Source organism: Pelobates fuscus, chromosome 8, assembly GCF_036172605.1.
Source record: "Pelobates fuscus isolate aPelFus1 chromosome 8, aPelFus1.pri, whole genome shotgun sequence".
Lineage (NCBI taxonomy): Eukaryota > Metazoa > Chordata > Amphibia > Anura > Pelobatidae > Pelobates > Pelobates fuscus.
Window position 1 is genome coordinate 170,697,994 of NC_086324.1, and position 16,276 is coordinate 170,714,269.

General features: G+C 38.4%; 1 protein-coding gene across 1 annotated transcript; it reads right to left on the reverse strand.

Annotated features, from left to right (window-relative positions):
• Positions 1-523: 523 nt before the first annotated feature.
• Positions 524-11,698, reverse strand: LOC134571363 (up-regulator of cell proliferation-like). The gene is made up of 2 exons (XM_063429564.1): positions 11,410-11,698; positions 524-5,286 (listed from the first exon to the last, which is right to left on the reverse strand). The coding sequence occupies exons 1-2, from the start codon at positions 11,696-11,698 to the stop codon at positions 524-526; spliced, it is 5,052 nt and encodes a 1,683-aa protein (XP_063285634.1).
• Positions 11,699-16,276: the final 4,578 nt, after the last annotated feature.

The window sequence follows — 16,276 nt, forward strand, 5'->3', positions numbered from 1 at the left end:
GTTTTGGACTAGTCGTGATTGGTCAAAATTTTGGACAATCTGGGATTCGTCTGAAATTCCAAACTCTGAAATGACCAATGTATAAACCATGTTGATTGTTTCAGGATTTGGAGTTAAAATGTCAATTAGCAGGTAGCAGGGAAATAGTAAAAAAAAACAAAAAAAAAACAAACATTAAAATGTAAAAATAATTCATTTAAAAGCCCATATCTCGGCCTCTCCTACATATCACCCCTAATCTTGTGGCCACCTCTCTTCTATTAGCCTTACGTTATGCGAAGCAGGAGCACCTCCCAGCATGAGTTTCCCCTGCTCTTTCCTCTCAATTCTCAGCATATAAACCTAAGCCATCGGCCCAGCCCCCACTGCTGAGAACTGAAGGGAGCATAGCATTATATAGATTTATTAATTGTTCTGTTAACACAATGTATAAATTGAAATTGTATCTATAGGAACACATTAAGATGTAATCAAAAATGATTAATATGTTATTATTTTCAACAAATTCAAACTTCAGGAAAGCTCATGGAGCTAAATGTCCTTTAAGACTTTCAAGAGCTTTTTCTTTGTCTAACTGTTTCCATCCATCTGGCATTTTAGCCGGCTTGGCATCAAATTCTGCTGCAAACTGTTCATTAAACTTTGCAAATACATATCTCCAGTAATCAGAGGACTCAATGCTGGGGTCAGGTTGGATGGACCAGTCTGGATATATTTTACGATATTCTTTGAATGGGTGCAATTTCTCTTTTGTATCATTATTGCGAAATATTCTTTCAGATGCAACATTAGTAGAGCATATGGATTTAACTAAAATGTTGGTTTCTAAGTCTCTGTATCTTCCAAGTCCTTGAGGTCTGTGAATGGATGCAAAGTGCTCCTTGTGAGCTGAACCTCCGGCCTCACAGGGGACTTTACAGAACGGACACTGCTTCTCACATCCGATCACCTTCCGCAATATTTCATTCACCGGATTCAATGTGACCTTGGAGAGAATGGATTGAACATCCAGGCAATTCACTTCTGAGAGGATTTGTTCTTTTGTTTCTGGCAAATATTTCTGAATGTCACCAGAAAACTGGAAAACATCTGAGTTGTTCCCAAAATTAATTACATCAGTTTGTAAAATAATTAATTCACTTTCTAACTCCTTACGAATATTCTCTAAAAAAGCTTGACTAGTTTTACTTTTTAGCAAAGATTCATTTTTAACAACATTTTCTATTTTTAGAACTATAGAACTCAACATTTGTGTTTGTAATGTTTGCAGTACATTAGAATCTCTATATTTGTCACATAGATATTTTAACAACCAGTTTTCCAAAAAGCTTTTATATGACTCAATATATTTAACATATTGCCCAAACTCGTCCTTTTCCAACAGATCTGCCATTACAGCAGCATGAAAACGGGACCGGCTATTCAATAAAATATTGTCACAACCTTTTACACGGTCATCCACAATTTCTTTCCCAAGATGTCGGTAAATGTATTCAGTTAAAGCTGGCTTCAAGCAGAAATTGCAAAAGTCTTCTGCTTTCTGTTGACTTATCTCTTTTTCTTGGAAGATACTGATAAATGTTGATAAATAGCTAGGTTTTAATTCTTCAAGGCTGATATTTGGTTTGTTTTCTTGGATAAATTTCTTACGCATCTCCTGAAATGCTGGAGCAGCTCTTCCCAAGAGGTAAAGTTTGATGTCTAACTCAAGTAAATAGGTAATGTGACACTTACCATATTCATTGTGAAGTTTATTGTCAATCAAGTGTAACAATTCCTGACAGTAGGTGTCATGATAATTTGTATGTTCTGTTTTGACCTTCTGTGCAACATAACTATCGCACATATCTATTAGAGAATCAAGGAATTGTGACGTTTCACCTTCATGATGTTTCTCAGTAAGCTCACTTTTAATGTGGTTTAGTAAGGACAAATGGCCCTCCTTGGGTTTACCATCCAGATGCAAAAATGTTTCTCCATTTTCTTCTAAAGTATTCATTCCTAGCAATTTTTCATTTATTGTGGGCCCTTTTTTGCTCATATTACGGTGTAGATGGTATATAATTGATTTAGTTACATTGTGCTTTTTCAGAGTCTCAATCTGTAAATTTGAGATTGTCTTCTTCCACATAGTCTCAAATTCCTCTTTTAATTGTGTGTCGTTGAACTGACATTTTTTCATTTTGCAGGTCTCCAAAAGTTCTTGTACTTTCTTTTCAATCTCTTCCTGACATAGCTTGTCAATACGCTGTACCTCAGACTTCCCTTTCTGAATATTGAACGCCTCTTCATACTTTTTAATTGCATATCTTTCAAGTTCATTTTTTAGGAAATGGGTACTCAGGATAAAATCTCCTTTGTATTTTTCTATGAGTTGCACATTTTCATTTTTGTTTTCAAAATATGCTTTTACTGTTTTACACAGTTTCCTTTCTTCCTCATACAGAATCTGGTGTAGTTCGTTCAAACTAGATGTAAATGTTTCTGTCTGTAATGTATCTGCTGACTGAATTCTAATCCGTGTCTCTGTGTTAATCACCCAGCTGTGCACGGCTTTGGTAAAGTCCCATTCCCATTGAGAGAACTGTATGGACAACTTGTTATAAGCTTCGGCCACCAGACTGTTCCTGAAACTGAAGATAAACTTCTCATGTTTCACTGCGTTCCACAAACTTTTTATCCATTCAATAAATTCTTTGATGTTAGGAGGACTTGTTAAATTTTTACGTGATTTGATTAATTCAAATAAATGCTTTTTCAAATCTGACACTTTCTCACTGTAGCCAGAGCTCACTGAAGCCATTGGAAGGACTCCATACCACAAGCCAGGAATGTGCCAGTTGTCTTTCTCAAGATCATAGTCGATCACATCCCTAAATTCTGCAATTTCACTTTTTGCTTCAATGTTTGCTGCAGTTTTAGTCATCGCATCCAACTGTTCCAAAAGTTTATTTTTATCTCGTAGGGTTGTTTGATCTGCTGACACAGCACTTGCGTTCTGATGTACAAACTGACAGTTGGGTTTCTTCCCAATTTGATTAATCCTAAGAAAAGCATGAGTAACCATCTGCAAAATATCTGTTATTTCTGCTGTGTTCTCCATGGCCATGTTAATTATGGTGATATCACTCAGCCCAACCACTAGCGTTGCCAGCTCATTGTCATGTTCATAACTGTCCTCCAGAGAAGCCAATTCAGGAGCTTTCAGACCTTCCGTGTCAATCACCAGAATAAAGTCACAGCCCATTTCCTCCCGAACATTCTCTTTTACTTCAATAAATGTCACAAAAGCCCCTCGTGTGCATCGCCCACTGGCCACCGGGAACTGCAAACCAAACATGGTGTTCAGAAGGGTGGATTTCCCCGTACTCTGAACTCCCAGCACGGTGATCACTCTCATTCTGCATTGTCCTCCTGTCTTGGTGTCCAGCTCAGTCAGGACATCAGTTATCCACTGCAAAGCAATATTGGAATTGTCACCATTAATCAGCTCCAATGGGAACCCATCCAGCAGGAGATCAGCAGCCATTCCTGGGAGATTGGTAAATTTTCTCATTTTTTTCTGAATTTTTTTTTCTTTAAACATGGAACATTCAGCCTCATAGAACTGTGACATCTCACGCAGGAAATGTTCAATTCCCAAAGAGCTCTCTGATATTTTCCAATCTAGCTCTTTTAGCTCTTCCTTATTTTCTTTTGTTGTTTTCTTGCACATTAAATTGTATTCATCCTGTAAAACAGATACACTTTTTCTAGAAAGATCATCAAGCTTAAACTTCATCCACTTCAAAAATGTATGTTTTTCTGAATAAGATGACGTCATAATAGCATTAATAAACAATGTTATGCCGCTGGGAAGGTCATGTGCATATTGCTTCTCCTGTAATGACATTCGCTGGGATATAAGCTCACACCGGTATTCTTCCACATCCATTGAGCCTTGGTTTTTCATTCTACACATCTCTTTTTCTATTTTAGATATTTGTTTCCAGGGATCTCCCTGGAGACACATTGTTTCCTTCTTATACTGAACAACATTTTTTATCTCTTCAGTTATTTTCCCAGCATGCTCTCTGGCTGTACAGCACTCTGTAGAATGTTCACATACATAGATACCTAGTCCACTGATCTGTTTTTCCATATTTTCAATTGTTATTTTTCTTGCAGAACAGTTTAAATATTGAATAATTCTGCATGTAATGATGTTTGCAATTGTAGGATCATTGACTTCTTTTTTTATTATTATCATATTAGTATTTTCAAATTCTAGTATGGTTTTCAATTTTTTCAGGTTCTGAATTGTCTCTTTCATCTCTACATCTTCCCCAGGACTCAGAGTGATGATGAAATAATACTCTGTGTCTTTGTTGTAGCAGTTTGATAACAGTCTAAATTCTCTCTCCCCGACGCTCTCAGTAAATATAAACACAGCTGATGAGACCCGGGATAAGAAAATGAATTGTGTCCAGTTAGACTCCAGATCTCCTCGTAGGTTGGTCACTGCAATCGGCTCTGGGAAAATGTCAGAACTTTTACTACCAGAAGGAAAATACCAGGACATTTCCACCAATCCATTAGATATTGTCCTCTCAGTATTCCCTCCATCCATGTTCTTATGTATGAAAAAGTCATGATAATGCTGAGCTGGACTGAGAATATGATTCATTATTTTAGATTTGGATAATTTGTTTTTCCCCAGTCTGACAAAAGAGAAGGTCGGCATGGGGATATTCACCACATTTCCTTCCATAGACCCTTTACTGTCTGCTAATGAGTGGGGTTTCCACCTCTTCACAATATCTCTCATTGCCCATAACATGAGGGTGCAGTGCTGGCCATCACCAGCAGGGAGCAGTAAAGGGACAGCAAGCTGGCACACGGACAGTTTTGATACAATGTCCTGATGTAAAAAATGATCTGAACAATGCAGGAGAACACACAGGACATCCAGGGGGTGGATATAGCATGACAGTTGAATTTCAGCATCACTTGCTGCAATAAACATCTGGTAGAAATCATCTTCATCAGAATCATTATCATAAAGCTTTTCATTGGTATCTACTTTTGATTTCATATTTGACTTTTCATATTGAGTGTTCCTGGCATTCACATTTGAGGCCAAGAGTTGTCTTAGGAACCGCCAGGGAACATCTTGTATATTCTGATGGCCAGAGTCCTTTAAATTATCCTGCCCAATGTTCAAGATGTCCTTTAAAGAAATCTTTGCATTTATACGGTCTTTCATATTCAGCTCCAACAAGACTTTATCAAATGTCTTTTCTCTATCTGAAAAGAAAATGAATATTTAAAGAATACTTTAAATAAAATATTCAACAACTAAGATTTAGAGGACACAAATTATAAACGAATTTCCTTAATTGCTGTAAGTACTCAACAGTATGTCCTGCAATTGCTTAAAGGACCACTATAGGCAACCAGACCACTTCAGCTTAATGAAGTGGTCTGGGTGCCAGGTCCATCTAGGATTAACCCTTTCTGCTGTAAACATAGCAGTTCAGAGAAACTGCTATGTTTACATATGGGTTAATCCAGCCTCTAGTAGCTATCACATTGACAACCGCTAGAGGCGCTTCCGCGCTTCTCACTGTGATTTTCACAGTGAGAAGACACCAGCATCCATAGGAAAGCATTGAGAATGCAGTTGAGAATGCTTTCCTATGAGACTGGCTGAATGTGCGCGCACGCAGCCGATGACAGGGAAAGGAGGAGGAGATTCCCCAGCGCTGAGGGAGCCCGACGCTGAAAAAAAGGTAAGGGATTAACCCTTTCCTCCCCCTAGAGCCCGGCAGGAGCGGGGCCCAGAAGGTGGAGGAACCCAAGGACCCTATAGAGCCAGGAAAACAAGTATTTTTTCCTGGCACTATAGTGGTCATTTAACAACCATAAACATCTTATACTTAATAAGTGGTCATAAAATAAAATATACAATTCAAATACAGCTCAATTTACTCTTTAGGTTTATTTAATAAAGTGAAAATGTTTTTGGTAAAGAATTAAAATTTTAAAGAATTTAAATGTTAAAGGGATCCTATAGTGCCAGGAAAACAAACCCATTTTGTTTGTTTTAGGTTTTTTAAGGAGCCCCCCTCCCTCACGCCCCTCCCTTCCAAGAGGCTGAAGTGGTTAAAACCTAAAACTTGAATCCAGTGCCGATGTTAGCCGGCAGGAGAGACCTAATGCGCATGCGCAGCAATGGCCGCGCTCACATTGGCATTCAATGTTTTTTCCAGTGGGGAAAATCTGATGCTGGAGGTCCTCATGCAGAGCATGAGGACCTCCAACATCAGATAATGTACCAAATATCTGTTTGGATTCTGGAAGACAGCCACTGAGGGCAGACTTAGAGATGCAATGTAAACATTGCAGTTCTCTGGAACTGCAACGTTTTAAATTGCAGCACTAAGTGTAATAGGGACACAGCATCCAGAGTACTTAAATGAACTGAAGTGGTGTGGGTGCCTACAGTGTCCCTTTAAGACCAAAATTGTCGAACTGAAAGCAATGCTGACTTGGAAAATGTTTCCAGTTTAAATACTTTGGTCTTAAATTTGAAATTCACGTTGAATTTATTTTGCGTTCCTAAAAATTATCCCTTTAGTAAATAAGCCCAAAAGTGGTGTTAAAGGGACACTGTAGTCACCAGAACAACTACAGCTTATTGCCTTTGTTCTGGTGAGTAGAATCATTCCCTTCAGGCTTTTTGCTGTACACTGTCTTTTCAGAGAAAATGCAGTGTTTACATTACAGCCTAGTGATAACTCAACTGACCACTCCTCAGATGGCTGCTTGAGGTGCTTCCTGGGGCAGTGCTGCACAGTGTGACTGACATTCAGTGTCTCCACCCTCTGCATGCAGACACTTAACTTTCCTCATATAGATTCATTGATTCAATTCATCTCTATGAGGAGATGCTGATTGGCCAGGGCTGTGTTTGAATTGTGCTGGCTCTGCCTCTTTGTCAGTCTCAGCAAATCCTATGGGGAAGTATTGTGATTGGATCAGGCTAACACTTCTGCTGATGTTAGCAGGCAGTAGACAGGTCTAAAGGAAACAGGGACTAAGTAAGCAACTGCAGACTTGAATACAGGTAAGATTATACTATATTTAGAGAGGCATGAGGAGACCAGGGTGGTCAGATGGTGTTTTTAACCCTATAGGAATACATGTTTGTGATTCTGACCCTATAGTGCTCCTTTAACTGTACTGATACTACATTGAATTATGCTTGTAAGTCATTTTAAAGGCACGCTATAGCTACCAAAACAACGTTGGCTTAATGAAGCAGTTTTGGTGTACAGATCACACCCACTCAATACTCTGCCATTTAGGAGTTAAATTACTTTGTTTCTGCACGCTAGTTACACCTTCTTACATGTGAATTACACAGCCTTCCTAAAAACTTCCTGTAAAGAGTCATCTAATGTTTTCGCTTTCTTTACTTCAAATTCTGTTTAATTTAGAATTTCATACCTCCTGCTCTGTTTATATCTTGCTAGAGCATGGGGACATTTCCTATATGTCATTAAATTTACATTTACAGAGCAGGGGATAGAAACTTTTGAACTAAGTTAAATCTAATTAAAAATTAACCCATTTTTTTTTAATGCTGACTGTGTCAGTCACAGCCAGGGGAGGTGTGGCTAGGGCTGCATAAACAGAAACAAAAGTGATTTAACTCCAAAATGGCAGAAAATTGAGCAGTAAAAACTTCAGAGGCATGATCTACACACAAAAACTGCTTTGTTCAGCTAAATTGTTTTGGTGAATATAGTGTCCCTTTAACCCCTTAAGGACACATGACATGTGTGACATGTCATGGTTCCCTTTTATTCCAGAAGTTTGGTCCTTAAGGGGTTAAAGATACTTGATATTTACAATCACTACTTGGATTGCATCTGAGCATAACTCAGCCAGCATAGTTACTTTCTTAGTGTAAGTGATTAATGTAAGTGCAGGCTTTGCACTATGCTGGAGACATAACTAGTGTTCATTGTTGTTATAAATATGTAAAAACTGTGAAAAGCAGAAAAAAAGAACACAGTCAGGCCATCACATTAACCATTTCATTACAGAATTATAGAGCAACAAAATGCACTGCTCTCCGATGTGTCCGTGAATAGAAAAATAAAATTAATTAATAATTAAATGCTGTGACCACTGAGAGAGTACAATCAACGCTAACACAAAGAAACAACTAATCAAACTTATTTACAAATAATAAAAAGATAGGTTTGCCCTTATTAGAGGTTTTACAGATCCTCATTAAAATTTGAAAGGCTGCTTGAAAGTGTAACATAAAGAAAATTTCAGGTATAATAAAAAAAAAAACGCCATTCTACCTTTCACAGATATCTAACAAAATGTGATCTTCCTTCTGGGGAAATCTTCTCTTATCCAAGAGTTAAAAATCTAATTAGAGGTTGAAACCTTATTGAATGCAAAACTCTGGAAAAATGTTTGGATAAAAGTCTCAGAACCAGGGGGCAAGGCCTGACTGCCAAGATGGCTGGACACACTTTCCTGTAGCTCCGACGGGCTGACACCTAATACAGCTCAATTCGAATGCCCAACCCAGCAAGTGACCTCTAGCGACAGTGGGTCCAGTCTAGTTGGGCTTGGCACCTCTGTGTGATAGGAATAACCATGGGTTACCTCTGCAGATGGGTGAAACAGGCAATCTCCAGGCCTGACGAGAGCCAAACTCTGCTTCTGTTTTGAGCCTGCTGCCCCCCAGCCCCTCCCTGGACCGGTGGGGGTTATCCCGGTCCCCACTAACGAAGCCTTTCCTACCACTTGAAATCTACCCCATACACTTGCAAACTCTGAAACATCATGGAAGAATCAAGATGGTTGCCTAAACTGCTTCACCACACCTTGCATCCTGGAAACAGAACGAAGGTGGGAAGAAACCTTCTCAGCAAAATTTCAGGCCATCTGTGCACAATTCTGGCTCTGAATCTTGAGCCAAAAACCCCAGCTAACCTTGTCTGCTGAAATGCCGGTTATGGGCACTTTCTTTGCCTGTAGCTCTCCTTCCTGGCTGGGAACTCAGAAGGAAGAAGTTCTAGACCACAGTTCACGACCTAGAGAAGATCTCTCACAAAGTGGAACTCTCACAGAGGCAAACATACTTTTGGTGGTTGTTTCCAAAAGAGCCTGGGCTTGGAGAAGTGAGGCTGCCAGCTTCTACTACACCGGCTCAAATAGACTTCAGCATTCTACAGCTTCCGAATGGGGTGACAGCCAGCATATTGGTGCCAAGCCATGTGGATGTATGACAGGCTTCCAAAAGTGGCCAAACTGTGAAATTGGATGAACACTTTTACCTGTTACCTACCCAATAATCTCCTGTTTTTATTTGTTCTACCCTTTGCCAGCCTGTCTGTTAATGCATTTTTGCTTTACCTTTAGGTATACCATTATGCACCTATGGTGCCTTGTTAAACCCACTTATCCCAGCATGGTTTCCGTTCTTCACTACATTCCCAATGTGTGTGGTGGTAGAGACAGTTTTTGTCTTCCATTTTCGGTGGGTTACAGGTTCACTGGCCATACCATTGGTATATCACCCAGCTAGTCTGATTAATGTTTATAGTTATAATCATTTGCATTACTTGTTTTATTTTATTTTCAGTAGTCCCTAATATTTAACTTGAAACAAAGCCATGTCTAGCATATGACATGAGACAGTCTAATCAAGACTACATATATCGTCTGTGTTATAATGGGAGATTGATCTTAATAAATCTTTTTTTCTCAAGAGAATTGGTTGCAGAGCATTCTGTTACTTAAGAAGAATGTGCATTGTATCAACCTTGTAGAACTTCATTATAGGAGTTTATGAAGGTGGTAGATGGTTCCAACTAGGTTACATAAAAAACTAAATTCTAATTCCAACATTTGCTGGGGATGCAAAAGAGTGATTGGCTCTATGTGCGATAGACTAATTTCACAAAAAACAAATAGTATGCAATCACTCCGGAATAAATCTTAAAGAGATCCACATGAAAAAATAAGAGATGAACTGCACACACTGCATACAATAAACACACACAATGCATTCATTACGCACGCTGCGTCCACTACACAAACAGACATTGCATTCACTGCACACACTGCATAAAAAAATGGATGTTGGCGTGCTTTTGGTGTGTGAGGGAAGCATTTAATCCTTGGACCCAGGCAGCACAATGTCTTGGGCAAGCCCTGTCCTTCACTGTTAGTGGTAGCTAGCAGGAAAATGACGTGTAAAGAGGATGAGAGCTGCCACCGCCAAGACAGGGGTGCCTGCTGTTATCATTACTGTAAGACATTACTTCCCCAAGTTCCCCCTTGCCTCCTTTCCCACTGATGGTCTGTCCCTAATATTGTCTGTGGCCACTGGAATTTATCTGGCAGCTGATCTTTAAAAACAAAGCTGTCCACTGATAAGAAGCTTCAGGAGTACTCCAATCCTATTGGTGGGCAGCTTGCTGCTTTAGAGTACATTCAACATAGATGACTAACATTTGGTCCTGAATGTCCCTCCATAAATATGGCCGATCATGACCCTCACCCCACACCTCAGTGGATCCAAGCTTGTGAAGGGACTACTTATAGTCATATAAAAGTCAAGAGAAGCAGGACTTGGGTGCTCGCAGGGTCTTGCTACCTACTGCTGCCTTGCTCCTGTGTGAATAGCAGGGTACAGTGTCACCGATAGATATGGACAAAACTCTGCAACTTACCATCCAGGCAGCAGGAACCTAAGAAGGAGTGCATAACTGTTTGCTTTAGGGTGAAGACCCAGATACCTTGAGAACCTAACAATGCCATAGAACTCAAAGAGTGTTTACTTTCTTTCTCTCATGACTGTATCTACTGTATATGTAATTTTGATTGATAATATTTTGTCATTTTTGTTCTCTCCCAATGGATGTTATGGAATAAAAGAGGATGCAGCATAAGCTGTAAATCAAATATGCTGTTCATATATGTTATGTGTACATAAGGAGAAAATATAAATCATTTTTTTTATTAGATTTCTTCTAGACTTTACTATTATCATATTTACTGTTTACAGATTCACTCGAAATGCACACCATTTGGCATCCAGGCAAATGCAGTAAATAAATAGACTTGCTATTTATCAAGTGAATTTACAGGACGATTATTTAATTACTGGAAAGCACTAACAGCTAAAAACCACTCAGCATTGCAAGGGTTAAGTATGCGGCTCTTGAAGCCAGTTACTACAAATAAAAAGCAAAAAAAACTCTAAACATTAATTCTTATGATGGACAATGTGTAACAATATGTAAATATTATGAGGATAAATCACGTATTTAGGTGGTGGTGATAATCTGAGGGTGACACCTCATAGTGTACATATTTACAGACATTACTTACTTTCTGGTAGACATTCTATGATGCTGTGTAACCCTGGAATGTTGGGTTCCATGTCTTTCAGATATCTGAGGAAATTCTCACAGGCGGGTTCTCCTTGCTCAAGTAAACGGTTAAGTAAAGTATCTATTTTGTGTGGGTGTTCACCCCTATTGATTATAGCACTGTCTTGCAGGCACATAGGGTTTAAAGACTGCAGATAATTCGACAAACTGTCTGTATTTTCTTCAAACACGTTGATCAGTTTCCACCTCAGTCTGTTTATAGTCAGTGACGCTAAGGAAGAATCCATTGTTTCTTAATTTCTTGATTTCACACTAAAATAAGAACAAATACTGAATTGTGACAACGAGCTTCTGACACAGTGTAGTGGTTATGGTGCTTAGAGTATTCTTTTCAATGTTGCTAGTTTTCAAATGTGTTCTGAGGTAATGATGTTGCATCACTTGACAATTGTTTTTAAACCAGCAAGGAAACACTGTTAAACAAACATATAAACCAAAATAAAGCAAGAAAACCTTTTGAGAAGTATATAATAAATGTTTTTTTTTTTAAACTGACTAGAAACTTGGTTAGATTCAGGCCGGCGCTTCCATAAGGCAGCGCAGGCGGCCACCTTAGGGCGCCAGAGCAAGGGGGCACATAAATTCATCTGCGCCTGTGTAGCCAAAAATCCTTGCACCGGCCCTGGTCAGATTGCATTGTTGTGCATGCCTCTAAGCTCCAAGAGTTTGTTTAACCCCCCAGCCCTCCCCATTACTTGCCCATTTCAGAGAAACCCAACACCTGAGCTTGCTCTGCATGAATCACCCGGATCAGACTCCCTCTTTTCTCCCCTGTCAGGCTGTTGTAAGGTGAAGAGATCTTCTCGCTCACATATGTGTAAATCTGTCTGGCATGGGCAATACACTTTTCCAGCATTCTTTGGGATAGGGCACTGATTGGTTAGATCAGTGTCCCACCTGGAGTGGGTGTGGAAATCATAAGAAAGAAGAAGCAGTAAATGTAAAACGATAAATAAATCGTATTTACCTGCTTTTTTTCGTTTGTAGAGTAAAGCAACGGTCTCATTCAAAGCTAAAGCTTTTTAAAGAGACAGTTGTCTCAAAATGATGCATGTTCCTTTAATTGAATGAAAAAAAAAAAAAGAAAGATGGTAAAATAAACTTTCACAACCTGCAGAAAAACCCTCCCAACAAAACTATATTTATATACACAGTAGAAACAATCAGCTGGGAGGAATTTCCTGCACTGTAGTAATGCACTATAAAAATGGGAATATTCCCATAATCATGATATCATTTTTTTAAAAATATTTTTTATTCGTTTTTTTTCTTTCACATTCAAAAAAACATATATTACACTTATTCCAAAATAGATATACACAGACTCTACACAACATAAGCTATTACACAAAACCAATAATACATCCATATTCAAGAATTCTGTCAGGGGCTATATCATTCTTTCCCTCATATCATTTCTATTCTTTTTATATAGTTCTCATGTACCAATCTATATTCATAGCTGTTTTACTTATCCATTTGAGACCCATCTCCATTGTTTAATTGATATAATATTTGTTTTCTCAACTGCATCCAATAAAATGGTGCTGGTGATTTCCAACTTCTAGTGATAATTATTTTTGTTGCAATTAAGAAATGAGTTAAAATTAGATAATTCTCCTTGTCTGATTTTTGAATGGATAGATGTAATAAGGCTGATTTTGCATCCAGATTTGAGTCAATCGCATTTAATTATTTTAAGCTTTTAAAAGTTATCTACAAAAGCTTTTTGTAGCTTGACATGTCGCTGCCTGAGGTAAGTGACTGAAAGGGTTTTTACCCCTTCAGTAACCGGGGATTGGGGGGTGGGAGGGAGAGGGATCCTGCAGTGCCAGTAAAACGGATTGTTTTCCTGGCACTGGAGAGTCCCTTTAACCAGTCTGTGATATTTAATTCAGAGCATTTTACCAGTCTCCGACCATTTAAATCTAACCTAGAATTCTTCTTTTTTATTTATTTGGTGTAATATTTTAGAGGCTTTAGGTAGCTTTAGGCTATTTCTTCTCTTGAGAAGTATTCTTCCAATTTATAGTGCATTTTGTCATGGATTATAATAATAGCAAAGTATTTAACCAGGAAAGGCACGTTCAGATTACTCTGGTTTCCAAGTACGTCCTGGGGATGTTACCTTAGCCCAACATCCAGGGGTTATTACAATTACCCAATTTAATGGTACTCATTTTATCTACCTCAGAAGGATGAAGGGCTGAGTCAACCCTGCCAGGATTCGAACCTGCGATCTCCAAGGTTTAAACAGATTCTACTGATGATGCATATAAGCCTTCTCTTGAAGGAACTGTTTAACACTTAAAATTATGATATTTTAATTTCTCTCTCTTGTAATACGTTTTTGGAGATCAGAGGTGACATTTTCACCGTTAATCACAAAACTCCAAATTCGATTGAATTGCATACCTTTGAATTGCATACAAAATGTGACCATACCTGAATATGACAATTTATCCGAACCATTTCAAATTTCAATTTGCTACAAATTGGATTTTAGTGAATAAACCCTTTACTATGAGTTAATATTCTCTGTTATTTCCACCTAATGTGTGGCTTTGAATCTTCACTGTTAATGTTAATAAATGCTCAAAAACCAGACTCTCTGAAATATCCTGAAATGCAAAGAGGTTGGCTTTCCTGCTTTATTTATATGGTGACATGATAAAAGCTTGTAAAATGCATTGTATTTAGTTACTTTGTCACACTGTTAAGACGCCTTCTGCTTTCTATTAAATGGTTAAAAAAATTATTTATGTCGAATATTCGAAGAGGTTTATTCACTAAACTGAGAATTGACAGAGGAAATGCAAATTAAAAAAAAATAGCCAAATATAATATTATACTCCAACTCGTTAATTTTTACAACTCAGCTATTAAGGCTTACAATTGCCAATCATCACAATCCCTAATCACAATACAATAAAGACACACAAATTAATTATAATTAAAATAATCGATTTGCTACACTGCTGAAACATTTACTTACTTGAACCTTTAGAAAAACCATAGCGTGAATGCAAGCTTAGCAAACTGGAATATCAGTCTTAAATAGTAAACAGTCACTTTATATACCCTAATATATTATAACAGCAGGAAATAAGAGAATTTGTGAGTAGGAGAAAGATAACATTAATCTTTTCACTGTCTAAGGTTCAAATGCAATTGTACATTTACCCCGTATGCAAATAGGGTTTTTCAAGTTATAAAATAAATGGAATGTATTCAGCTATTCTGTAAATATAATACAATGTTCAATAAAAGACATTCAGGGTTATTCATTAAAGTGGGAATTGTCAGGAACTCAAAGTGAAATTATAACTAAAGCCAAAATTAGCTGAAATGAAAGCAAAGTTGTCTGGAAGAATTTTTCCATTTTGACTATTCTGGCCTTAAAGGAACACTCCAGGTACCAAAACAACATCATGTAAATAAAGTGGTTATGGTGCTAGGATGCCCCTGTAGGCATTCTTACCTCCAGTCCGGTAGGGGGGACACTGATCGCCTGAGAGCAGTCAGCTAACGCTCAGTGACTCCCCTTTTCCAAGCCAGTTTTGTGAATGGAAAGTCGATGATTGACTGAGAGCGTCAGCCCTAACCCTAACCATAATATTAATCCTAACCATAAACTCCACTAAGTGAGCTAGTTGTGAATTCAAATTCCAAATTGCTGAGCTAGAGGAGATTTTTCCAGTTTGGCTATTTTGGTATTACATTTAAAATTCACTTTGAATTCCCAGAAAACTCACATTAGTAAATAACTCTGATAGTCATGAATGATATTGTCAGAATGTCTGTGAACTAAGCATTAACTTTGCTCATTAGCTCTTAATCCACTCATCACACTGATGTACACATGATTTCCAGGGTGCACACTTACCTTAGGATTATTATGCCAAGAATAAAGTCAGAGAGTTTACAGCACAGCAGCACAGGGAGTCGTGATGCTGTGAGCCTCTAAATGCTGAATACAGAGAAAAATAGTCTCTGTATACAGCACTGTGCTGGCGGACCTATGATTTATTTGATCATTTCCACTTATTTTACATTTCTATGGCTAAGCAATGTACTATTGCATGGCAACTCACTCACTCTATGGCTCCTTCTTTTCAGGTCTGCTCAATCAGAGAAGGAGCCTGAAAGTGAATAGATATGAAGTTGAGCACAGCAGCAGCTGTCCTGCTGTGATTTAGAGGAGCTGATGGGCTTTCCCTCTCATTAAAAATCCAATACAGACATACCCCGCTTTACATACACTTACTTTACATACAAACCCGCGAGTGTACGTAAAGGTGCCTCGCGAGTACAGACATTCCCGCGCCTCTTCTGTTTGCGAGTGAACAGGAAAGGCAAGGTTCTATTCTCGCGGAGCAGCTCAGTTCACTGTCATTGGGGCAAGAACTTTTCACACCTTCTGACATGGCACAGGTTAATCATTTCACATTTATAATGCCTACTCCTAGTGGAACATATATATTTTTTCTGCCCATACATTGTCCATATTCTGCAATCAGGTATATACAAAGAACGCTATTGTGCAAATAAATGCCTAATAGTGCAAAAGAGTGTGGAGCGCTTTTAGCAGTAAACAAAACACTTACTCCTGTGGTATTCAGGAGATATGTAGAAATAGTCCAGAAATCCTTGTTTATCCACGGTAGATTAACAACCTCGGAGATGGAAACAAAAGCAGAAAAGGGAAGCAGTGCTAACCCTAGTGTAGAAATCCTTTAAACAATGATATAGTTAAATGTTGGTGACAATTAGCTTCTCACCTTGTCTGGAGCCAGTAACCAGGC

What these genes read in the sequence shown, in the direction of transcription:
- LOC134571363 (XM_063429564.1), bottom strand. Translation starts at nt 11,698, where the DNA reads ATGGATTCTTCCTTAGCGTCACTGACTATAAACAGACTGAGGTGGAAA. An exon ending in CATAGAATGTCTACCAGAAA is followed by an intron (nt 5,287 to 11,409) that starts GTAAGTAATGTC and finishes TTTTCTTTTCAG; the next exon opens with ATAGAGAAAAGACATTTGAT.